The 26496-nt window shown below is 39.4% G+C and overlaps 1 protein-coding gene across 10 annotated transcripts in view; it reads right to left on the minus strand.

Annotated features, from left to right (window-relative positions):
- The window catches only part of SULF1 (sulfatase 1), a 169001-nt gene that overhangs the window by 81777 nt on the left and 60728 nt on the right, over positions 1 to 26496 (minus strand). For 3 of the 10 annotated variants that reach the window (XM_043539517.1, XM_037892460.2, XM_043539515.1), the window contains 3 exons: positions 11320 to 11379; positions 10771 to 11005; positions 1652 to 1891 (listed from right to left, as the gene is read on the minus strand). In XM_043539517.1, coding sequence (XP_043395452.1) covers positions 1652 to 1891; positions 10771 to 10942 — 412 coding nt within the window. In that variant the 5' untranslated portion in view covers positions 10943 to 11005; positions 11320 to 11379. Of the gene's footprint in view, positions 1 to 1651; positions 1892 to 10770; positions 11006 to 11131; positions 11245 to 11319; positions 11380 to 11528; positions 11685 to 11719; positions 12096 to 26496 lie in introns of those variants that run through there. The other 7 variants (XM_043539516.1, XM_037892464.2, XM_037892459.2 and 4 more) reach the window with 7 other exon arrangements.

Genomic DNA, 26496 nt, shown 5'->3' on the forward strand with positions numbered 1-26496 from the left:
TTAGCTAGCCAGACAGCAAATACTTTAAAAACTCTGAGCAGCTTTTCAGGTGGATATGGTAAAGGTTTGTGAAACAGGTCAGATGTGGATTACTAATCCATAAATCAGGAAATGTTTCTAGCACTTAATCCAGAATTTGAAGGCAGTGCTACAGAGCTGACTTTAACATCTAAGACCCACATACAGCAGAAAAACAAAGGGCCTAATCCTGCCACCCTTACTCATGTTGAGCAGTATTTTACTTCACTAGTAATCTCACTGAAATCAACTGAACTTCTCAAAGTAATATTCAGTGTGAGTGACAGTGGCAGAATTAGGCCAAAAGAGGATAAAAATGCTTGTTCGGTTTTGTATTTTAAACAGGATCAAGGAGCTCTGCAGGACTGCCAGCTTTGCCAGAGAGAGTTGTATTGTGGGGAGGGAGATGAAGTGGAAGCAAATAGATTTTAGGATGTTAAATGCAGCAGTGCTAAGAGAATTGGTATAAAGAGACATTCATTCTCTCACTGTATGCTTCAAAAGTAATCAAATCCTGTGCCTAACCTGTTAGCGGGCACAAACTTCTTTGCCTCCAAATACCTTGTAAAGATTTGTGCTTCTTTGGTCCTATGAAGGAGAGTCTTTATGTTCAAACAATACAACTAGACAAACTGTACCCTGATACCTTGCACAGCTCCTGTATCTTTATAAAAGAGTCAGGCTGGAGCCTAAAATATTTACAGACTTACTCTTAAGGATCGATGATGCATATATGAACTGGAGGTTTTACATCAAGCTGAAGCATAGATGAGAGGAATAAGAAGAGTTCTTTGCAGATAGAAAAGGGAGCGCTCGACTACAGAAAACTACCAAGAATTTACAATAAAACTATCAAATCTTATCGCCACTCACCAGAACAATTCTTAAATTAGGGGTTCTCAAACTGGGGGGTCAGGACCACTCAGGGGGTCGTGAGGTTATTATATGGGGGGTTGTGAGCTGTCAGCCTCCACCCTAAATCCCACTTTGCCTCCAGCATTTATAATGGTGTTAAATATATTAAAAAGTGTTTTTAATTTATAAGGGGGGTCACACTCAGATGCTTGCTATGTGAAAGGGGTCACCAATACAAAAGTTTGAAAACCACTGCTTTAAATACACGTTTCTGTTCAGTTTCAGAGAATGAAAGTGAAGATTACCCCATACTAAAGTTTAAATTCTCATCTTCATCTTGTTTCACTCCCACCATACACATCTTCACTCCTGTGAGGTCTCTGGTATCAGTTTCCACAGTGGCCCAAATATCTTCCCTCATAACTGCTTCTCCACAACTGGGCCTTAATACTGACCATAATCATGGCAAGAGCTGCTGGCTCAGAATCACAGTGCCATGATGATGCGCATCTCTCACCTAGGTGTAACTGCTCAACAGCCTAGTCCTCACTTGAGACATCCAGATATGAAAATATGCTTCCCAGTACAAGTGGGATTCCTTATTCAGTCTTTGGCTGTAAATCTGGCTAAACCATTACAAATAGGCAGTGCTACCCTCACTCATGACACACATTTTCCCTGCTCCAACACTGAGCCACTGCTTTGCTCCTTAAACCTAGTTCGAGACACTTTTGCCTCATCTTAGGCAGAGATTTAAAGCCTAAGAACTGTCTCTTACCTGTCCGATAGCCAGTGTTGTTGAGATACACTGCAAAGGTACGTGGTTCATGCGTTGCCTGCCAGGAAGGAGAAGAGCAGTTTTCGTTGTTGGTGTATGTGTTGTGGTTGTGAACGTATTTCCCTGTCAGCATGGAGGACCGAGATGGGCAGCACATTGGGGTGGTTACAAAGGCGTTGATGAAGGTAGCACCTCCATTCTCCATGATCCTTCTAGTCTTATTCATCACCTGCAAGGACCCTGAAATAAAGAATAACTGATTTTACTATACCACTGCTAAGAAACATCTAAAATACATTTATGTCATGTCACCTGATATTTAAGTATATAAATGTATAATTACATTTGCCGTCTGTTGTTGGCTTGGAACATTTAATTGGCTAGCTCTAATTTTAAAGAAAAAGTAAACATTGTAGATCATGTCACCAAAAACACTTTGCAAAATTCTAGGAAGTTTGAGCTCTTTTCTTGCTCAGTCACAAAATAAAAGTGTAGACTAATCTGATAGGCAGATTCACAAGCCAGCAGCCGGTTGAACATTATTGTGCAAAGATAGATGGTGCCATAGAACACATCTCCAAAAGATAAGTAAAACAGGTACCATTCTAAGAATTAATAAGCTCTATTTGACATTGAAGACTCAACGAAATTCTCTCCTTTAAGGGATAAGAAATTTGAATATTTGCCCCACTTCTAACTAATTTTTAATTTGATTTAGAACTTGATCCTGCAGCCCCTTACTCATGTGAATATTCTAACTCATGCAAGTTGATTCCCACTGAAGCCTGGGACTTCTCACACATGCACTATTTATAAATGGCTATTTGACTTCTCAAAAGGATTAAAAAAATATTGTTTTACTGCAATACATGCAAAACAAATAAGCCCTTACAATATTAGTAGAGTATTAGGCTTCAATAGCTTTTGCAGTCACCCAGCCAACAGTGATTTAATTATACATTTATCAAGTAGCAAGCAAAGCACAGAGTTATTTTTTAAAAAATCACATTAAAAAGAGACCACATGCATTGACAATAACCTCACTGGGTGAAATCTCTCCCCGTGCAGAGGAGCAACACACAGGCCTCTGCAATACCTAAGTTCTGTGTTCTGCGTCAGCTTAGCATTTGTGGTTGAATCAGCAAAATGATTTTTGATAGCAGTCCCAACCAAACTCCTGATCATTATGATCACATCATTATGCCTGGGTCTAGCCTAAGGACTTGGAGATGGTTATCTCAGGGGGTTTTTTTTTAACCTTTTGAAGCTCAACAAACTCATGTTGCAGAAAAAGATGAGGGCAGTAGGTAGGATCTTCTGGTGTTCAGCAGCCTCTTGCTGTGAAATGGTGAGCCCGGTTGCTTGTGCTAGGGTCTGTCAGTACTTGCTGATAGCTACCAAAGTTTTGCAACGGTCAGTTGTCCAACAAGCCAGGAACTCTTGGGGGATGGGACGGGGGGGGGGGGGGGCAATAGGCCAACAGTCACTAAGGGGTTTTGTAGTTTTACAGCTTTGGGGAATTTTGAGAAGTGGATTTTAGCTTCTCTTGTTATATTTTAGTTTACTTTGCACAGCTCAGAGCACTTTGCTTACAGTCAGTTTCAGTGTTCCCCTGTTCTTCTGTATGGGTCTATCACAGAGCAACAGGAAGAAGAAAAATATTTAAAAACCATAAAAATGGGATTGTAAAGTCACAAAATTGCTAGGAAGGCTCAGGGCCAGGTGTAGTATCCGAACTTATCTTTAATTATTTTGAGGGCTGTCGATTAATTGCAGTTAATTCACACGATTAACTACAAAAAATTAATCACGATTAAAAAAATGAATCGCGATTAATCACGCTGTAGATTAATCACAATAGAACACCAATTGAAATGTATTAAATATTTTTGTATGTTTTTTACATTTTCAAATATATTGATTTTGGTTACACCACAGAATACAAAGTGTACAGTGCTCACTTTGTATGATTATTTTTATTACAAATATTTGCACTGTAAAATGATAAAAGAAATAGTAGTTTTCAATTCACCTCATACAAGTACTGTAGTGCAATCTTTTTATTTATTGTGAAAGTGTAATTTACAAATGTAGATTTTTTTTGTTACATAACTGCAATCAAAAACAAAACAATGTAAAACTTTAGCACCCACAAGGCCAATCCGTCCTATTCCTGGTTCAGCCAATCACTAAGACAAACAAGTTTGTTTACATTTACGGGAGATAACTGTTTCCTGCTTCCTATTTACAGTGTCACCTGAAAGCGAGAACAGGCGTTCGCATGGCACTTTTGTAGCCGGCGTTGCAAAGTATTTACATGCCAGATATGCCAAACATTCATATGCCCCTTCATGTTTCGGCCACAATTCCAGAGGACATGCTTCCATGCTGATGTTGCTCATTAAAAAAATAATGTGTTAATTAAATTTGTGACTGAACTTCTTGGGGGAGAACTGTATGTCTCCTGTTCTGTTTTACCCACATTCTGCCATATATTTCATGTTATAGCAGTCTTGGATGATGACCCAGTACATGTTCGTTTTAAGAATACTTTCACAGCAGACTTGACAAAACGCAAAGAACATACCAATGTGAGATTTCTAAAGATAGCTACAGCACTCGACCCTAGGTTTAAGAATCTGAAGTACCGTCCAAAATATTCAGAAGTCTTAAAAGAGCAACACTTAAATGTGGAAACTACAGAACGTGAAGCACCAAAAAAGAAAATCAACCTTCTACTGGTGGCATCTGACTCAGATGGTGAAAATGAACATTCATCGGTCCGCTCTGCTTTGGATCGTTATCGCGCAGAACCCATCATCAGCATGGACGCATCTCCTCTGGACTGGTGGTTGAAGCATTAAGGGACATCTGTATCTTTAGCGCATCAGGCACGTAAATATCTTGTGATACCGGCTACAACAGTGTCATGCGAATGCTTGTTCTCACTTTCAGGTGACATTTTAAACAAGAAGCGGGCAGCATTATCTCCTGTAAATTGTAACCAAACTTGTTTGTCTGAGCGATTACTGAAGTAGGACTGAGTGGACTTGTAGGCTCTCAAGTTTTACATTGTTTGATTTTTTGAATGCAGTTATTTTTTTTGTACAGAATTCTACATTTGTAAGTTCAACTTTAATGATAAAGAGATTGCACTATAGTACTTGTAGTAGGTGAATTGAAAAATACAATTTCTTTTGTTTTTTACAGTGCAAATATTTGTAATAAAAATAAACATAAAGTGAGCACTGTACACTTTGTATTCTGTGTTATAACTGAAATCAATGTATTTGAAAATGTACACAACATCTAAAATATTTAAATAAATGGTATTCTATTATTCTTTAACAGCGCGATTAATTGTGATTAATATTTTTAATTGCACAATTAATCGTGATTCATTTTGTTAATCTCTTGACAGCCCTAATTATTTTTAAACAATTTAGTCGATTTCAAGTTAACTGGTTACCCCAAACACTGATTTGTTGGTTTTTGTGGGGTTGACGTATCAGTATTAGCAACTGAAATTTGACTTCGTCTTTTGTATCAAATTTCCCTTTTTTTTGTTTAAGTGGGAGATGGAAAATGAGGAATTGGTGTTTTTGACTTTGGGGGAGTAGGGTTGCCAACCCTCCTAGATTGGCCAAGAGTCTCCCAGAATGGGCCTCAATCTCCCGGCTACTGAATCCAATCCAGGAGATTTTAAGCCCCTAAAAGTCCAGTAGCCCCGCGTGGTTCCCAGGAAGCAACCGGCATGTCTGGCTCAAAGGCGCAAGAACCGTGGCCTATGGGAGCTGCAGGGGGGGTGCCTACAGGCGGGGCAGTGCGCAGAGCCTCCTGGCCAGGCTGCCCCTGAGCCTAGAAGCCGGTCGCTTTCCAGGAGCCGCCCAAGGTAAGTGCTGCCCAGCTGGAGACCGCACCTCTTCCTGTTCCCCAACCCTCTGCCCCAGCCCTGAGCCCCCCCCCACCCTAACTCCCTCCCAGAATCCACACCCCATACCCTGTCCTGAACCCCAAACCTCCTGCCCCAGGATCAGCGCGGAGCCCCCTCTCCCGCCCTGCACTCCGAACCCCTCAGCCCCATCCCCAGCCCAGAGCCCGCACCCCCTCCCACACCACAACCCCCTGCCCCAGAAAGTGAATGAGGGTGGGGGAGAGCGAGCAACAGAGGGCAGGGGATGGAGTGATGGGGCAGGGCCTCAGAGAAGGGGTGGGTCAGGGGCATGGCCTCAGGGAAGGGGCAGGGCAGGAGGTGGGGCGTTTGAGTGTTTGAGTTTGTGCAATTAGACAGTTGGTACCTCTATGTGGGACTCCTTACATCTTTGAGTAGTCTAGTCTGCCACAATACTGTATATGTGACCTTTAAAGATGCACACTTTGCAGGAATGGGCCCATGGTGAGTCGAGTTCATTACCCTTTCACAGATGCTCTTTTCACCCTGCAAACTTGTATAGAAATGTGTATAGGAAAATATTCAACTAAATATAGACAAAGAGCGGGATTTAATGATACAGAATTTAGGAAAGTAACTGCTCAGTTCTGCTGCTGCTACTACTGCTTCCACAGTACATTACTGTCAACGCTGGGACTTGTGAAGAGCAGACGGTGATCTTCCCTTATATTCCTGAGACGTTGGTTGTGATGTCCCCGTGCCACAGAGCCAGACCCTGTGGATAGGATCCCACTGATCATTACATACAGTTCAAAGCAAATACAATTTATTAAACAGCAATCGATTAAAAAAAATAAGGAAAAAATGGGGAAGGTTAAAGGAAAATATATAACCCCACTCTGTGGCATGGGCACATCACAACCAGATAAGGGAAATTCAGTCTGTTCCTCACAAGTCCCAGGTCTCCTTCTCAGGCCCTGGCTGTGCTGCAGGGATGCTGCAGGTCAGACACTTGCTCTGGCGGTGGCCACACGCCCTCAGGCTTTAGGTGGTAGAACCCTTCTTCCCAGCATCGCCCCCACCCCGTCGGGGTTATGATCCCCCTCCAAGTCTGACCTGTGAAGCCTCTTGGCTGGGGGCATCTCCCTGCACTGGGCCCACTGCCCAAGGTCCCCCTTGCTCTCCCCAGCCGCTCACCTCACCCGGCTCCGGACTGCTCCAGCCCCAGCTCCAGATTCACTCTACCTCAGCACTGTGCTCTGTCTCTAGCTCCCTGGGCTGCTTCTCTGGCCCCTCTGGCTCTGGTTTCTACAGCTCTCCGGGCTACTTCTGTGCCTCTGCTCCCAGCACTGACCTGCTTCCTGGGCTGCTTTTCTGGCCCCTCTGGCTCTGGTTCCTACAGCTCTCCTCCCAGCGCAGGTCTGCTCTCCAGGCTGCTTCTGTGACTTTGCTCCCAGCACAGCTTGGGCCCCTGCTCTCTCCTTAGCTTGGCCCCACTCTATCTGACCCAGGCAATTCCAGCTCACACAGAGGATGGGACCCCCTGGCCTCCTGACTCCCTCATTAGCCTGTCCGCCCTGTCAGTCAGGTTGACCTGAAGTTTCACATTGGCCTCTCTTCATTGTTCCAGGGGACTGTCAGTGTCAGGGTCCTGATTTCCCATTGACCCTTCCCCTTACTTTTGGTACTGGGAGCTAGCCAACCAAAAAACCTCCCACTAAGTTTTAGTAAGGGACCAACAGTCCCCTTACGTACAGCAAAATACAAGTAGGAGATGAGACTTGCTGGTATTAACAAGTTTCAATTATCTGCCATCTGCAGCTCTCCTCACTGCCTGTGTACCTTGCCATCTGGAGATTATGTCAGACAACAGGACAATGATGTTGTACATGTCTAAATTGGGGAGGACCTGAAGAGTACCAGATCCCAGGGAATGTCCAGTCTGGTCATATGAATTAGGAAATTTTGTCAGATCAAAAAATTCAGCCTGACTGCTCAGGATATTCTAATGGAGACCATGTCTGGTAGCCAAACCTTTATCCCAGAGCAAAAGCTTATGGGAGGAAGCATTACTGCTACTGGAGATTTTCTTCCAATTGCCCCACAAATAGAGGTCTCTGAAACTGCATCTGCTAACCAGATCTCACGATCACAAAACAAAAAGCATTTCTTTGGTTCCCATGCAAGAATGCAGCAAGGAGAGAGGACTTTTCAAGTCTCTGGATACATTCAGAGTTTCTGTTCCTGTGTGTGCTTCTCTCAGTACTTCAGAAGTTCTACTGAAGGTGATGAACAACAAATCAGGAAGATGCCTGTTGAGGCCCCCCCCACTGGCTGGCCCGTCTATGATTCTACTGTATTTTCAAGCTCTCAGTGGCCCAGCTTAGAAGATGCTATTTCCCATATGTGAAAAATAATACATCTTTATTCCCCATTCATAAAAACAGATTAATTTTGATTTCAAGAACAGGTCATTATGTTTATTTTATGTATGTATGTGTGTGGAAATAAAGCCATATTATTTCCCTCTTCCCACTATACAGGTATCAATTCGCACACACTATAGCAACAGTTCCCAATTTGTGGGTCACAACCCCAAATCTGGTACCTACAAAGATGTTTTCCATCAACTGGAAATCCCAATGAGATTTTATGAGTCCCATCTCCTTCATGACATTATACATTGTATAATGTATTGTTGTACTGGGGGTTGAGTGAACCTGCGTGTGTGTGTGTGTGTGTGTGCACGCGCGTGCGCACGCGTAACAGCCATTCTTCATTCAGGATAAATGTAAAAAGCTATCAAGCACGTTTATGGAATAGATAGCTGAAACAATAGAGGCGACCCCCCAAAACATAGGCCACATGCAATGCTGCACAGGAATCTGAGCTATGTGGGTAGAGGGGTTTGACTGCAGGCTGAATGCAAATGGAGGGGACCATATGAGGGAAATTGAGAGATTGAATTGGCAGAAACACCATGGAGACAGACAGAGAAGGCAGCTAAGAAGAAGTCCCAGAGCCAGCCAGAGAAGCATGCGGGTAGCCTGACTCTGAAAAAAAAACAGTGAGAGACTTTGGGTAGAGTGCTGGCTGGAAAGAGGCTTGGAATTGTGAGCAAAGAAACTGTATCCTGCTGTTTGATTCCTACTGTGTTCAGGGTAACAGGACTTTATGTACATTCCTTGTAAAATACACAGAGTTGCATCAAAGAAACAGCTGACTCCATCAATTTCTCCTAATTGAAATAAGTAATTCACAAGGCCTTGAATATTGGCTAGCTGCTTGGGTTATAAGGGGAAACATTATTATACACTATCATGCACTCTGTGGTACTTCCCAGCTTTCTGCAAAATTTTATTTTAGATTTTATTTCACTGTTCTGTATAACTCTAGGACACATGGGAGGTGAATTTTACGTATTTTGCTTCAATGATTCTACACTAAGAAAGGCAAACATCTTTTATTACAAAGTATGTGATTTGCATAGTTATCAGATATATTGTGCTCAAAATAGAATAGAGAATCATTTATGTTGGAATACTAAAAGAGTTTGTTACATTCCATAAGTCTTAGACCTCCTGATGCCATGGCATAACCAACTCTAAATATTTTAAAGGAACTGAGCTTTGCCCACGTGGGGTCATAAACAGAAAAATGATGATTCATATGTAGAAAATAATGTATCTTTATACCTTTCAAATAAGCAGAATGATCTACTGTTGAAACTGCAAAAAAAAAAAAATGACATGCCTTGGGGCCAAATCCTAGTTCAATGTGCAAAGGGTATGTACATTTCCTGTTCATGGGGAAACTATGCAGGGATTGTGGAGAACAGAACATTCCTTCAATCCAGTGGTAAGGCATATGTACAAGCAGGTTGCAGTGGTTTCAGCCCTCTGTGAACCCCTAAGCAAGTTTCTGAGTCAGCAGTTCCAGTATGTGAACAGAGAGATTTACTACATCCTTGCTACTCTCCCAGCATACCTACAATCCCCTCTCCATGGTCTTGTGAAGACAGCTGCCAGAAAGCACTGTTCTGTGTGCACTTTCTTTTCTACATGGCCTCTACAGCCTGGCCCAGTGCCCAGTGGAAATGGGCCCCTGTTTAGCCGTAGAAGGGAGGCCAGGGCTTGACCCTTGTACAGAAATTTCCAAAATGTCTGAAACTAAAAGAAACAAGTCTACATAATAGCTCTAGAATCTCTTAGACTAATAATATAGGATTGTTTATAACCACTGGATGGCCATTTATTACGCTGCACGGTTAAATAAACCAGTGATTAGAGAAGACACAAATAAAATAGATTAGACAGACAGATCTAAGGGCTCAATGGGAAAACTCACTATGCCCAATGACAGGATTAGCCCTAAGATAAGAAATATGAATTTATTATTTGTGGACTAACAGCCCCAAAAGTTGTACAGTCATTACCAAATCATAGCAAATACAAAAATGCCCATAATTATGTAAGTTTAGTGGTTAATATCTTTCTAGAGCATTTAAGGGAAAATATGCCAAGAAGGACTTCTTGAAGATCAGATAAATATTTTAAACATTTTTTTTCCTCAGAAAATTATGAGAAAATCATTTCCTACATGTTGTCCAAGTTGTGATCAACAACTGCATATACAAGAACAACTAAACTGGCCTCCTTTCCTATAATTGACATGGTATGAAAATATCTTGACTTTAAAGATATTTAAAAATTACATATAAATAATATAAGCTTGTGAGCTGAAATTAGGTCAAGTTTGCATGTGTGTGTAAGATATCAGATCGTATGCTGTACATGACAAAAAAGAAAATATAGCTTTTTATCCATCTGGTACCATGCAATAGGTAACAGTAGCATCAACTTTTTAAAGAGTTATATAAAAGCAGATTGTCAGAACTAACTTAAGTATTCTTAATTGAATTTCTTGTTTTTTGAAACTGTTTTTGGCCCTATATGTTTTTACATACTGTATTCCTCCCAACCTCCTAGGTTAACATGGCTGATTGTCAGATACTTATCCCCTAAACTGGAATTAGTTGAGTTAAATCAGATGAGCAATAAAATGTATAATACACTTTTTAACAATATAATTTCCAAATTGGTGAACCATGTCTGATAACATTGCAGAACAGGCACATTTTTGGATGTCAATTATCATGTATATAGCAGAAGTTACTGAAATACATGTGTAAAGAAACCGAGTAGCAAATAACATAATTATGTCTCACCAAGCTCCACATCTTGGTCATCTGTTAGTACGAGAATAATGTTGGGTCTGATATTTTTTCGCTCCTGCTGCACACGTCCTCTGAATCTTGGGGATTTGACAGTAGTACAGAGACTTCTTAGCAAGTCAGTACTGAGCACAGTCAAAAGGAGTGCAAAACAATAATACTTCATTGTAGTTTCAATATCACAAGCAAAATAATTGCCCCAAAGTGTCTGTTCCTTAGTTTTCAAGATCTGTGGAGAGAAAAAGATTAAAACTGAAACGCTGCCGAAACAGTGAATAAACTCGCAAAAACGTTTGGAGAAAGGTGATATTCAGAAGTCAAAACTAGCATACAGAGTAGTGTGACAGCAACTCACGTAGATTAATGGCAGTTTTATACTAAGTCATCTTCTGAGAATACACTGAGACATTTTGCAACTTCACTTTTCATTTTACTTTTGCTCCAAGTTAGTCTATGTATTCATACAACTTCCCACGTACACCTCACACTTCACACCACACACCCCTTTTTTGTTTTCAGCACAGTGTTCCTTAAATGCAGTACCTGGGTGTAGTAATGAATTGCTATGATGCAGAGATGTTCAGAACATCTGTAGGAGGAGCTCTAAAAGAAGGTAAAAGCAGAAGACGTGTTAGTCAAAGACCTCACAACTTATTGTGCTCTGAACTAACTCTCCGGAATTGCACATCAGAGTTTTTCTTTCATCTACTAAACGAGAAAAATAGAAGAAATCTACGTTCACCATTGCTTACATAATGGCATATCTTCCTTGTTGGTTAGACGGCACCTTTGTGTTTAGAGGTAAGTGAAATATATAATCTTGTCATTGCCATATGTCTTTGTACAAAATTTATAATCATCCTGTGAAATTCTCAGAATAAGAAGTGTTAATTTCACCCGGATGGCACCTGGAAAGCAACAGAATTATTTTAGGTTAACTCACCTGCATGAGATATTAAACACTCATGAAGCAGACAGAACAGCATGGCTGTCATTTGTAATCGGCATTGTACCACAACACTGAAAAGTCATCTTTCTACTGACAGAGATCTCATCTTAAGTGACATCCAGACAATTCTTACCCAGCATTGTGAAAGCACGTAACTGTCTCTCATCAATCAACGATGGAACGGAGTGCATCATCTATAATGCACAGTACCTCTGGCAAACCCTTCTCCTCAATGCTCCCTTTTCAGATTCAGCTCAGTATGCTTCTCAGAACACCCCTCCCGGTGCTTGTCAGTCAAACAGCCTTGCTATTGTAAGACTTGATGCAAGCACCGAAGTTTTGCTTTGCTGCAGCAGATCTAAACCTGCAACTGAAAATGATTGATTGGTCTTGGGACTAAAGGTTAGCCACTTACACTTCAACATTTTTTGCATGACTGACTGAAGCCCTGTGAAAACATCACATTACACAGTATGGGAAAAAAGCTTGGAGTAATGCCATCTCACTTTAGGGCATTAACTTGCTGAAAGCATTTTTTTTTATTAATTTTTATTTTGGGACTGCAGATAAACTGCAGAAGCCTCATAATTTTTTTTAAAAAAACAAGTCACACGGGAAAGTCTGCATGGGAATTGGGCTGCCCCGGCCTTAATTATAAGGGAGCACTCTTCCTCAGAAGGTCAGCACTCTCACACCTGAGACTTCATATTTAAACATGCAGCATTAGCTAGTAGCAGACAAACACCTAATTTAATGGGAGCACTCCATAACAAGAGAAAAAGGGGCCCATCACTCATCTAAAAATACAACAAAAGGTGATATACATCTTGTGAGGGAGAACTTGACACAGACTGCTAGAAAAGGGATACTGTGCTTGTTTTCACACACACCTATTATTTTAAAAAAAGAAAAGGAGGACTTGTGGCACCTTAGAGACTAACAAATTTATTTGAGCATAAGCTTTCGTGAGCTACAGCTCCCTTCATCGGATGCCTTCAGTGCATTTTTTTTTCCACTGAATGCATCCGATGAAGGGAGCTGTAGCTCACGAAAGCTTATGCTCAAATAAATTTGTTAGTCTCTAAGGTGCCACAAGTACTCCTTTTCTTTTTGCGAACACAGACTAACACGGCTGCTACTCTGAAACCTATTATTTAAAGCTTCACAAGATACCCTATAAACAGTTTCATACTGCTCACTCTGCAGGCTGTAATGACACCAGAGGAGTGTGAATGTCTTTCAAACAAAAATCCAAGTGTCTGTTGCAGAGTAATCCTGTCTTCCACTGTCTGTTCACCAACAAACATTCTGGTCTATGATTGACGTTAGGGCAATGCAAAGCCAATACGCAGGGATCGGCATTTAGTGTTAAATACCATTTCAGTGATTACAGGACATTCAGATAAGTAGACTGAAAGTCTGTAATTAGGCTGGAGTGACTTTTAAAAATACTTCAGTTTCCACATATTTGTTCCAACTCACAGAAAAGCTGACAAAGAACAGGATCACTGAAGAAATAAGCATTCTTCTGACAGACACCACAGGCTTTTGATGCAAAAGCAAAAATATAATTTCCCTAACTGTCTGATCTTTAAATAGCAAAACTTTGACTCACCTCACAAAGCTGGAAAAGATGTGTGAAGTGAGAGTCAATGTTTCGTTTCTTATATCAGTTGTACTGTACAGCAAACTTTTTCAGACAATGTTGACCCAGAAAGTGCAGTCATCCTGACTGCACTGAGCAAACATTGGCACCAACATGTTTGAATAATCCCCCGCAGTATGAACTTCGAGTTCCTGACAATTACACCTCAGTGCTAATAAAATTTAGAACAGTCCAAACCAACATTACCAGCTATTCTTCAGCTTGTTTGGGCTACACTAGTCAGTCAGTGAGGAAAAAAAAAATCCTTTAGCCTTAATTTTTTATTTTATTAAGCAAACATCCTTGTCAGACAATTCTTTTCTAGAAATAAAAGTATGAAGTTACTTTCCAACTATTTAATTTCTTTTTCTCTTGATAAGGGAGGACAAATGACTGAATTGATCTAAAACTTAAAAAAAAGTGACTCTTGCGCAAAAGCACAGAAATGCAATCGTTGATCACTCATAGAGCTCTGAATAACGGTATCCTTCCCCCCCGCCTTTTTTTTTCTACAGACAATTCTTTATTCAAAAGTGACCTTTTAAAACCTTCCATCCTCTCACAGGCTGGTTTCCAGCTCCAGAAGGCAATGAAGTACAGAAGAAAGCAGACAAAATGCAGAGCTTGATAGGGGAGACAAGGATGCAATGTTTGTGTTGGATACTGTTTCGGAGCCTACGAGTGTCCTTAGAGACATAGCAGTTTGTCTTGAAAAAGTCAAAAATAGGAGAGATTTTTAAGAGAGACCTTTTTTCTTTACACATGGCAAGTAAACTTAAAGGATTGTGAAATATCCAAAAGTCAAAACTCGACTACAAGTTCCCTTTTTCCAGACAGGTAAATGAGAACATTGATTGTAATTTAGATCGATGTTATATGGAAAGTTTAAATATTTTTTATCAGTAGAACATACATAATGACAACTGAAATCTTAGGAAAATGGAAAACAAGAGCAAAAGAAAATTAAAAAAGACCATCTTTCCTCATTTGGATGTAATTTTTAGTTCACAGTCACTCTTTTTTTTTTTTCATTTGAACATTAGGTCTTAGCTTGAGTTCACCTTTCTAACACTGGTGCGACAAAAATGAAAACTTAGCACTTCTGCTGGCATCCATATTGGTATTCTCAGAAGACAGGCTACAACTGATGGACATGAAGAATGAACTGCCCCTCATTCAACCCTTAAGATAATTCCTCCAGGGGAGGCTTAAACTAAATCAGTGTAGCAGTGGGAGGAGACTTGCACTGCCACGGTTTGTGGTATGGGTAAAGAAGGCTTCCCTCTCCAGGGCTGTCAGTAGGACAACATCACTGGAAGGGAAAAAGGGAGGAAAGGATAATGACTTTACAAGCAATTCTCACATTTTGGCCAAAATTGTCAGGAGTGACTAGTGATTTTGGTGTCCCCACTTTTTAGTGCCTGACTCAATATACCATAGAGGAGGGCTGATTTTCAGAAAGAGCTGAGCACTTCCCCTCTGAAAACTGGACTTCTTTACAATGTCTCAAGTTGGGCACCCAAAAACTGAGGAACCATATATCACTAGTCAGTTTCAAAAGTCTTGGCCTTTATCAATACCAGTACTATCCTGGAAATGTTTTGGCTTTTTGATTTCTAACATATTTCTTGATAGTACCCCCTTGCAAACAGTATGAATAAAACTCTTGCTAGAATTCTCTAGGTTTAAATGCCACTTTTCATACACTTTGTATAATATCAATTACCCACTAAACATTCCTAAGTTCCTTTCTTCTTTGTATACATTAGAGGCCTAAGGGCAACTCCACAACCAGAGTCCTGGAGAAGAGGCCTCCAAACATCATGAGTCCCCAACCTGCCTTTTTCTGGCAGAGGGAACCTGGCTTACTTGTATGGATCACTCATATGTCCCTAAATCTAAAGTCAGGCTTGGAGATAGTGAGCTAAGAAGCTGTGTGAGTGCTGGTGTGTATGATCATGTCACCCTCCAGTGGCTTTTCCACAGACATGGTAACGGAGCTACTTCTACCGCCTAAGGGGGGAATCTCCTGTATCACAGGTGGTATGTCCTGTGGTTTTGGAGCATTAGAACAAGCATTGTAGTCCTGACTCTCCAGGTACATGTGCTCTATCTAATAACTGTCTGTTGGCTGCAGTGTGTAAATTAGTTTCAATAGGAATCCTAATGCAAGAGGCTTCTGCTCTCCTTATGTACTGGATGGTTTTGTGATTTAGGGTTCCATTCCCATCCTTGCCAGAAAATCCCACTGGTCAAATCAGTCTCTCTGTATTTTAAATTTCCCTGTCTGCAAAAGTGGGTTAATTAAATATTGGTACTATAAATGCATGTTGTGAACCTTAACTAACATTTTGAAGGTGCTTTGATACCCCATGATGTAAGGTACTATGAAAAAGCAAAGAAATTTTTATTAGTAATAGTAAGGATACTAAGCATTCCAATATTAAATAAAATATAATAACCACCCATGGCATAACCATGATGGCCGCACCATATTACATATTACAGGCTGCTTCACCTCCTCTACAAGATAGACCATCCTTAATGAATGGGGAGGAGGAGAAAGCCAAAACACAATCCCAGAGAAATTATCCTCATAGGACGTTCCAGATGAAAACAAACCAACACCACTCACTATGAGAAAACAATCCTTCTTGACCACAAGTATGGTGATCAGTATAACTCTCTGGATGTTAGTGTGGATCAGCTGACTCAACAGGCTCTAAGTTTAACAACCTTGAAACGAATCTGACCCCAAAACCCCAGCTTTCCCAGTTTCAATAATACCAGAGCCTTACTGAGAGAAAAGAAAGAAGAAGAAGAAGAAGCAGGTATGGGGATGCTAACGGTATTTTATAACTGCCTGCAGAGGCCACTCAAATTGACTGGTGGGGCTTCTAACCTGCCAGGCCCTGAATGGCAAGTCTCACACCAAAATCTGACAGAGCTGGATGGATGGAAAAGAGCACCAACTTGGTAGTGGCTTGGCCAACCAGTCTCCCAGTGGAGGCCAGACTCCATGCTTCCCACCTATCACTTTCAGTCATTTGTTTTAAAGACAATGCAAAAACCCAACAGTGATTCTGAAATATCTGTACTGACTAATTCTGTTGTACTTAGTTATGCACAGCACTCATTTAAGTTAATGCAGAGAAGCTCCAGGATGGGGTAGAAGAGGTCTAATTCATCCCTCAACACACATGCACAGCTTCTATTAATCTTTAATGTAAAAACATCAACGGGAGATGAGACCCCTTTGTTTTAGTATTTAACACAATCTGATTTATAACAGGTACATTGTTAGAGACTTTGCCTGGATCATGAAATTGTTAATCATACAAGTATAAAATTATATAACAAAAGGTCATGTGAGGCTATTTGTTAAATTTGCATCAAACCAACCTGGTAGTTTAGAAGACTTTACTCTTTTCAAAACATATTGCCTTGATGGGCTGTAAGATTGTACAGCAGTAATAAAAATAAGAAGTCTGCATTCTAGTGTTATATTCAAGTATTTCAGTTTAAAAATGCTGACAGAGATTACTATTATGAGTTAAGTAGTGCTAAGACCTTTCTCAAGTGCGACACTTATATCTGCTCCTTAAAACAAAACAAACAAAAAACACAGCAATCCCTTACAGGCTATCAGGCATAACAGAGTAAAGCAGCATTTCAATTTCCTGTGGGATATCAAGCCTGAAGCCATGGAAAATACTTTTACAGTACAACAAAATCAGGAAACAGCAGGATCCACTGCCTTCTCTTAAAGGTTAATCCACTAATCTTACTTGTAAAGCATAGGATTTATAGCAAACACAAAGTATGTAGTTGCTATCTAGGTCTAGCCTCTATCTATTTGATAAATGGTATATTTTGTCAGTCAATCAAAGTTATCTGCTCACCTTCAAAATATAATCTGTCCATTATTATGATGTTGTATCAGGCTAGATTAATAGATCCACTAATTATAATTTAAAGTAACTGCAGGCTCTCAGAGATTCATAACCTACATTTTAACATAGTAATTTCACAAACAACTACAGACAGGAGATTGCCACTAACTGATTTGAAAAAGGAAAAGCCTGGACTCATCTGAAAGCACACACATTTTCAAATCTACTTCTAGAATTGTCTACAAGATAAAAAGCATCTTTATTAGGAGAAATTCTCAAAATGCGTAGTTGTATGAGAATCAACTTGCTTGGCAAAAAAAAAAAAAAGAAAGAAAGAAAAGGCAATTTTTACTTCAGTACCATAAAACTAGAGTTGAATCAATCCTTAAAAAATTCAAAACAAATCAAGCTTTATCTTTTATATTAACTAAACACTACATGAAACAATAGTTTAAGGGAAATTTCTAGCATATCTATCACAAGAAAAGTGCCTTTTTGTTAAGTTACAAACTTCTATTAACTCAATTTCCTACATTTATTTTCTCACCATCTAATTTACTTTATTTTAAAACTTCATATTTCAACACAAACAAGAAGTGCACTTGTCATACAAAGGAGGCTGATATAATTAAGCAGATGACGTGCCCCACAAGAAAAACCAGCCATTCATGAAAGCTGGTCACCAGAGGCCATTTCAAACAATGCATATTTCAAGTAATCTAAAGTAATCCCTTCTCTCTACTGATTTGGTTTCCAGGCAGTCTTAAGCACATGTGTGCAGAAAACAGGAGGCTTATTAAAACCTGATGTTATATTGGAAGCTATAATGCAATAGGCTTATGATTGAATTCCCTATCTGTGAACCTTCAAAGAGAAAAAAAATCAGTTAAAGTTATACGCTTATTGAATTTATGAGCGCCATGATCTATGTAGTTTATTAGCATTTGCTAAATAATTAAGACAAAGAAAAGTGATTAGATGTGCACTAGGTTTTGAACAGACTTCTAATATCAGATTTTGATCTTTTTAAAAAAGTTAATTATATCTTGACTTTCCAGCTACAAGCTAGCGTCATTGGCAAAACACGCCACATATTTTTCAACTATAAACAGTGATCTTTGTGTATGAAGGAATTTAGGTAATTTTAAAATTCCTTTTTAAAAACCACATATCTTTTCTGTAACCCTGCTCTGTTCAACAGAGTGGGACATTATTAAAACATACTGTACAATAACATACTAAGGAGTCAGTGATCCAGTAAGTTGTCTTGAATCAGGAGATCATATCACAGCAGTGAACAACAGGGACACAGTTTTTATATTTTAAGCAGAACTGGGGTACATTTAAGTATGACCTGCATGACTTGGAAATTGTGCAGAAATATACTTTAAATATGTTCCTTCCCTTAGAAAATAAAATAAAGGACACTTTAAATTCACAAGGCTTGATGTTTAGATTGGTCTCAATATATTCCCTCAAAGAACTGCATCTCTGATCTGAGGACTTTTAAAAAAAAAATTGCCAAACAAACACTTTGCTTTTCGTGTACAAATGCACATAGTTATTTACTAGTAGCTTAATTTGAATATACACAAAACATCTTGTTTAGTACAAAATGCACACATATATTTATGGCATTATATGCACACTAGACACACACTGGGCAGAATATGCTGACATCCATATTGTAATGTATGTTTAGACACACAACACATAGACGTGCCCATAAGAGACTGTATTTTATTTATGTAAACATATAGTAGCACTTCTTGTACTTTTGAAAAAGCACCTCATATGTACACCTAGATGTAATGTATAATGGTGGGATTTTCAGAAGGGCCTAAGGGATTTCAGTGGGAGCTGGGCATCTAATTCCATTAGCTGCTTTTGAAATTCCCACCCTTATACGTTAGAATTACTACATTAATTGATTTTTAATATACATACAGACATAGCATTTGTGCACGTCTATTTCTGTCAATATACACACACTTGATACATTATAGAGTATCTAGGGCACCCACTGACTTTCTCTGTGGCTTCCCAATTGAAGGCACAATCCTGAAAACCTGTGGTCATGCGAGTAGTTTCATTAAAATTCAAATTAATCAGTAATCCCAATCAATTCAAACTGAATTTAATTGGACTATTAGACTGAGTAAGAGAGTGCAGAATCAGGCTCTTAAAGAACTTTTTTTTAAGCAGGATCTTCCTTATCAAGTAACCTTCCAATTCTAACATGTACACCTCAACTACATAAGAACATTATGAAAAGAACAAGAGGTGCATGAAGTTCCTATCTGATAAGCCCTACGATATAGAGAAATCAGCATATTAATAATAGTAAACAGACAGTCAGAGCAAACAAAACAATCTGTTACAGAAAACAGATGCTTCATATCCTTTTCCATAAAGCCCAGTCAGTGAGGAAGGTGCACTGACTCAAGGGATGGCTGATCATATCACCAGGTGTATCAATGTCATTTTTAATTGCCTTTTTTATAATATAGAGGCCCCAGGCATTCTCTCAGCCTTCTCAGCTACATCACCAATAGGGGTTCAAAGGTAAATGAGCATCCCAGAAAGCAAAGGACTTTTATCCACCTTAATGATAATTCTTCCAACCCCCCAGCACTGCTATTATCCTACAATCCCCATTCCCAACATTAAAGCCATGCTCATAGCACACACCTGCAAACGCTTGGAGGGGATTCTTAAGAGTGACCTGTAACTGACCCACCACTAGGAAATTTAGAATATCATCTCCACTGTGCCTATAGTCCAGTGCCAGAAGGAATGGCATTCCAAAACTTCATGCCACATCACAGCAGGTGAAAAAATAATATACATCACTCCTGTATTAATATTTAAAGGGATGCTCAGCTGCTTTTAGAACACGTTTTCAGACTTGGTGTCTAAAGTTGGACACTTAAATCCACATTTAGGACCTGATCCTACAAACACTTATGCTCATGCTTAACTATGCAAGTGAATAGTCCCACTGAAGTCAACAGAACTTGACTTTGGTGGGGTAGGTGGAAGGGTAGGATTTTTTCTTAAATTGGAACTGAATTGGAACTCTCATGAAGGGGGATACTTTCTTGAATCAGGACCTCTACGAATATTGTAGAATGAGTTACCATCAGTATTATGTACAGCAAAAGCAAATTATATGTAAATATTGGGATTGTGAATTTCATAGATGTAATTTTTTCCATAAACCAGATTCTAAAAATGTTATGCTCATCCAACAGAGAACAGAAATACCCTGTTCAGCTTCCTTGTCAAAACAAAACTAATCAACACAATGTGAATTCTGAATATCAAATACTCAAAGAACTGCTTGCGTGCAATCTACAGACTGAGGTCTAAGAGACAGACTGATTTACTGAAATCATTCCATTAATGGTTTTGAATCACAAATGAATTTGAGACACTCACAACTGACTGATACACATATATGCCGCCCGCTCCCCCCCAGCCCGCACTTTGAAAGTGGAAATACCTGCATGTGTACTTTAAGAACAGTGATCATATTACTGCAGGTATTTGCTCCTCCAAAGTGTAGGTGCCCATATGTATGTGCATGTGCAATTTTACAAATGTACAAGCTGAAGCACCATACAGGACATTTGGCTCAATAAGTTCATATGTGCATATGTTTATTTCTAATGTTCTTGCTTATCAGGAGATGCACCAATACAACAACAAAGAGATCTGATTGTATGACATCTTTAAAGATAGTTAATTGTAGGCCTGTGGGTGAGTCAACTTTCGACTAAGATGCCTGATAGAGCATCAGGCTGAATTTATTTTGTTAGCAACTACGGAACAGGAAAGCAATTTTATGCTCAAGTACCTGATTATGCATTATGAATGGAACTTGGAAACCAGTGCCAAGAATGGAAACTGTTAACCATTAGGTGCAGCCTTTTAAATGATACAGTACAGGCCAGAGATGGGCAGGGCCAAATTCATCAAAAAACACTCCCAGCTAATTGGAGTCAAAGAGGCAAGGGGCAAAATTTTATATTCATGCTGCTTTCTTCAAGAGCTAGATCTTCAAGAGGTGTGGCCTCCCCTTTGAGCTGTCTCCCCATTTATGACAATCAGTGTCAGGACACCTTAATGTATGGTTCTACTATGTAAAAAAATTTTAAGTTAAACTGAACTGTCATTACAAATATCACACGTCTTACACTGCCACAACCCCCTTGTCTGGATGGACAGTTTGGCACAAAGGTCCCTGTACTCTTGGTTAATCAAATAGCATTACCGGACTCACTATTTTAGTCCAGTCTACTTTGGTGTTCATTTAAAGGCCCCTTACTCTTAGGGATGAGTGAACTGGAAGTGAGTAAAATAAGAACCTGCTGAACTTTTGCCCCAAACTCAAACCATACCTGAATTTAACTTGACAACAATATTGCTGATCAATATTGCCTCTTTGTGTCCCTGTACTCCCCTGCCAGTCTGTCTGTATCCACCTGTTGTTTTGAGAGTAAGCTCGTTAGGGCAGGGACTGTCTTCTGTTCTGTGTTTGTACAGCGCCTAGCTCAATGGGGTCTTGGTCTATAACTGGGGCTCCTAAGCAGTATGATAATACAAATGATTATTTTTTATTATTATTATTATTATTATTATTATAAAAGAATGAATTATGCTTTTCAAAAGAATTTGGTTAACTCTTCCCCCATCACAATTTTTCTACCTTGGTTCCTCCCAGGTTCAGAAATGTGAAATTAGATTAGAAATGCTATTTTCCCCATGTTTATGGTCTTGCTAGAAGCAAGAATTTAGCGATAGACAAATAGGCTAATGTTTGTATTTCTATGACATTTATCTTTCGGTGCGTCCTAATACTCAGATTAGACTTGGATCATCAAACAACATTTGAGTGCAGTGCCTCTTTCATTACCTTCAGACTTGGGATCCTCTCCCTTTGACTGTGGAATTCCCACTCCGCCTCCCTTGTCACTGCTTATAATTGTGCAAAAAGACAAGGTTATTTCCCCAAATTAAAAATGGTTAAACACTAAAGGCCATATTCTGCTCTCTGTTGTGCTGGAATGACTCTGGATTTAGACCACTGAAGTTAATGGAAGACTTCCCATTGACTTCAGTGGTTGTTGGATCAGACCCTTACGCAGGTGCAATTGAGAGCTGAATTCGGTTCAAACCATCTTTGCCTTTGCTATTGATAAACCTGGAGGAGTTAAAATATTCAGACTTTGAAAAAGAAAATTAACTGTGAATAGAGAAAAGAGGAGTATTTGCAATCTTCTTCTCCCTGACTAACATGTAAATGTAAAGAGCACAGCTGGAATGAAACAAATGATCTGATTGGTTGTTGATGAGTCACGTGGGTATAAACGCTTCACATTTACCACACTGAATGCTCATAATATAGGAGCTAATTCATGTGCCATGAATACGGTTCTGTATATGGTGCTCTTTAAAATAAACAAGCAAATATGACTAATTTTTCAGGATTGAAATGACTGTTTTTCTAATGGGACCCTCCACCCTCACGTGGTTGATTTTAAAGTGAAGTCTCCTCGTAGCCAACCTAGATGCAATATTCCATGAGTTCTGTTTTACTCAATGAAACTGTTATTTCTTTCAAATATGGAATTTCATATTTAGTGGCACTGTTGACAAATTCCAGTTGCCTTTGAAAATATTACTCAAGCTGCTTTATTGGTTTGCTAGCAGACTGCAGACTTCTAGGGTCAATTCTGGAGACAATAAATAACAAGCATTTGCCAAGGATCTCTCACTAAATCAGAAAAATCAGAAGTTTAATATTTAATGTTCTAATTAAAACTTTTTTTTAAATTTACTTTGTTACCCTTCAAATCCATACAGGAGGAGTTAGTCTCCTGGCATTAGGTCATTAAGCACTGAACTGGGACCCAGGAGAACCGGATTCTTTTCCTGCCCCCTCCATTGGCCTGTTGAATGGCCTCGAGCAAGTCACTTCACCTCTGGGACTCAGCTTCTGCACTAGCTGAAGGGGGATAATGGGAGTTGCTTCTTTTGCAAAGCGCTGTGAGATCTACAGCTGAAGAGGGCGACGTAGGAGCCAGGTATTATTGTTATCTGCACCTACATGTTCAACTCATTTGCCAAATGCGTATATTTCTATATCTCAGTTGGTGAATTTTAACACAATTTTCTAACCGTAATAAAGCGACTTATCTGTATGAATGCAGTGCCTAGGAACCATAGTCACGGACCAGGGCCCCACTGCGCTAGGCACAGTACTCACACGGGCAAGAGTCTCCTGGAGGCAAATGGAAAATCGTAACCAGGCCTAGCTGTGTAGTTACCTTATTTACACCACAATGTCATCATGACTATTACATAAATTCCTATTACTTCTAAAGCCAGGATATAAGTTGATTGTACTTGAAGATGTCATTATGATCATACCACACCAGAAGACACTGTTTTCATGACAGCTAATGGACTTCTCAGGCTTTGTCTAAAGCAGGATTTGAAAGGTGTTAGCTAACGTGTTCCTGCAGAATCTCCTCCATGGCAGGAATCGCTCTTGAAAGCAGCCGTGGCCAAGGGTAAATCCTGGCAGCACATCTCCATTGAGGTCAAGCTGTCAGGGGGACGGAGCCATGATACCTCCATGCAGTATGCCCTAGCAACCAGGGATCCTGAGTTTTAGGGCTCATTTAGTGGGACGGAAACATTATCCCCCTGACAAGAACAATCAGGGAGAAACTCTGCAAAATTGACAAAATTGTTCTCCTCTTTATTGCCCTCCCATGGGTTTTGCTATGTGAGGATGTAGCCGACACTGAATATTAGTATCCAAAATCTCTGGACTGAAAGGGTCCTGTATTCTTGTGCAGTTCCATGCTGCAGTGTGTAGGAAATTATAACAATTTACTACACAGCAAAAGCCCAAGCAGTAGTACAAAATTCCCACTATGTGTCAAACAAAGAGAGCATGCAGAAGACTTTATGTTGTTTTCTTACCAAAGAGGATACCCTGCAAATACACCATACATTTCACGCATCTCTACAGTGCTTTTCATCCAAGAAATTTAATCTGCTTTATGAAATGTTAACTACATTAACTAAATACTTCAAACCACCTTAATACTCTCTTGAAAAGCACAATTCTTCTAGGAAACCTACATATCCTAATCCCGCACCTCCCAGAAGCAGAAGACAAAGATCATGCAAGCAACAAGACATGCACTTTAATTAGTCAGTCAGACACCAGCTTTTGTTCCACGCTCTTCCCCATCTTATTTTCTATTTAGACTGCAAGAGTCTAGGGGCAGAAACCTCATCCTCTTCTCAGTTGGTAAACTATCTACCAGACTTTTGGGCCTATATAAATATTATAATTAAAACGCCCAAACACTTCAGTAAACATAGAGTAAGAATGGACTTGAAATCAAACAAGCATTTTGTTTACTTGTCACATGATACCAGCTTATTTTTCCATAATCTCTGATACAACATACTTCATTTACCTTTTTGTCAAACTGTTGTATCAACATTGCCAACTGTTTGTAAGAATCCTTCATGTTTTCACCGACACTGTATTGTTTTCTCCCTTCAGGTTTTCATATAATATTGAGATACACATGCGATTTTCTATGGAACAGACTTGGAAAACAGGTTTATTAAAGCCCCTGGCTCTCAATGTAATGTTTATGAATCTGCAAATGAACCACTCCAGTGTTTTAAATAACACTCATAACCCCTGGGTTATAGCAGTATAGTGGTAATGAGATACTCACTGCTCACCCAAAGGAAACTACTGTAGTTTATACTTGAATAAGAACGAAATCCCCAAACTATAAATGCATAAATTTGCTACACACACACACACACACACGCTATAATGGAAAAGTAGGTTCTGCCAGGAAATTGTTCTTGATAAACCAACAGTTCTGGGCATTCTATGAACGAAGGAATGAATAAAAATACCTAGATAATACAGAATAGAGCAAGTCAGAAATTATCACCCTAATTGTAATCCATATTTCCCAGTCATTCTAATTACTCTAATGTTTAAGGATATGTATGTCTATTTATTGCAAATATTGTTTCCTAGCTTCTACGGTTTACAAATTCAAAGACTTAAAACAAATGGTATGATTTGTCAAATTAACGTTGTGGGCCTTATTTCCACATTGAACATTTAATATTCTGCCCAATACCCCAAACTATATCTCCAATTGTAATAATCAAATGATACGGGTTTTAGTTTACAGGCGAGGGCACCATGGGAGTGCAATCTTGGGAAGCAGATAATTGTAAGAAAATAACAAAGAGCAATTGCTAATTAGGTTTTCTTTTAGTGTGAAATTACTTGAAACAAAGGCAACTGATTGATCAGCACAGAACATATGTATCTCCTAGACAGTATGAAAAATGCCACAAGTTAGCATCTACTACATGCCTAAGGTTTATTGCTTAAAAGATAATCCTTATGCCATATGTTAGGGGAATAACCAGTGGTAAAGGACTTTTGGGCCTATATTTGTTTCTTCCTCTGGAAGGTCTACGATGGCTAATAATAGTACTACAATCTCTTATAGAGCATCTTCTATCCAAGGGCCTCAAAACACATAAAATATTAACTGATTTAATCTCATCCCCGTGAAGTAAATACTATCATCCCCATTTTACAATAAGGAAACCGAGACACAGAAAGTTTAAGTGACTTGCCCAAAGACACACAGAAAATCTAGAACACAGCCAAGAAGGGAAGCCACAGATTGTATCTTAACACAGCTGCACTGAGTACTTTCAACAAAATGCTTTTTTGTCAACATATGCTGTTTTGTTGAAGCTGAAACATTTTATGGAGATGTATTAATTCTGACTAAGTTTTTGACTGGAAAGTTTCTGCGGTCCAGAAATCCTGCCACTTCCTGAGAGACACGAACAGAAAACCCCAACCTTCTGGATCTGAAAATTGATGTGACAATACAATTGTGTCATGGAAACATTCAAAAGGTTGTTTTCATTCCAATGTGGAAAACAAAATTTGAAAACCTCAGAAGTTGTTGTGGAATGGAATTGTGGTCCTCTGGCCAGCTCCAATCTTAATGAAAATAAAAGTGAAGATCTTGGAGTTGTGCTGTATATAATGACAGAGACTTTAACTACAAGGCATCCATTACATCCCAAAACACTATTGAGGATGCTATGCTAGAGAAACTTTCCAAAACTAGCACTGTTTTATAATTTGT

This window comes from Chelonia mydas, chromosome 2, assembly GCF_015237465.2.
Source record: "Chelonia mydas isolate rCheMyd1 chromosome 2, rCheMyd1.pri.v2, whole genome shotgun sequence".
Lineage (NCBI taxonomy): Eukaryota > Metazoa > Chordata > Testudines > Cheloniidae > Chelonia > Chelonia mydas.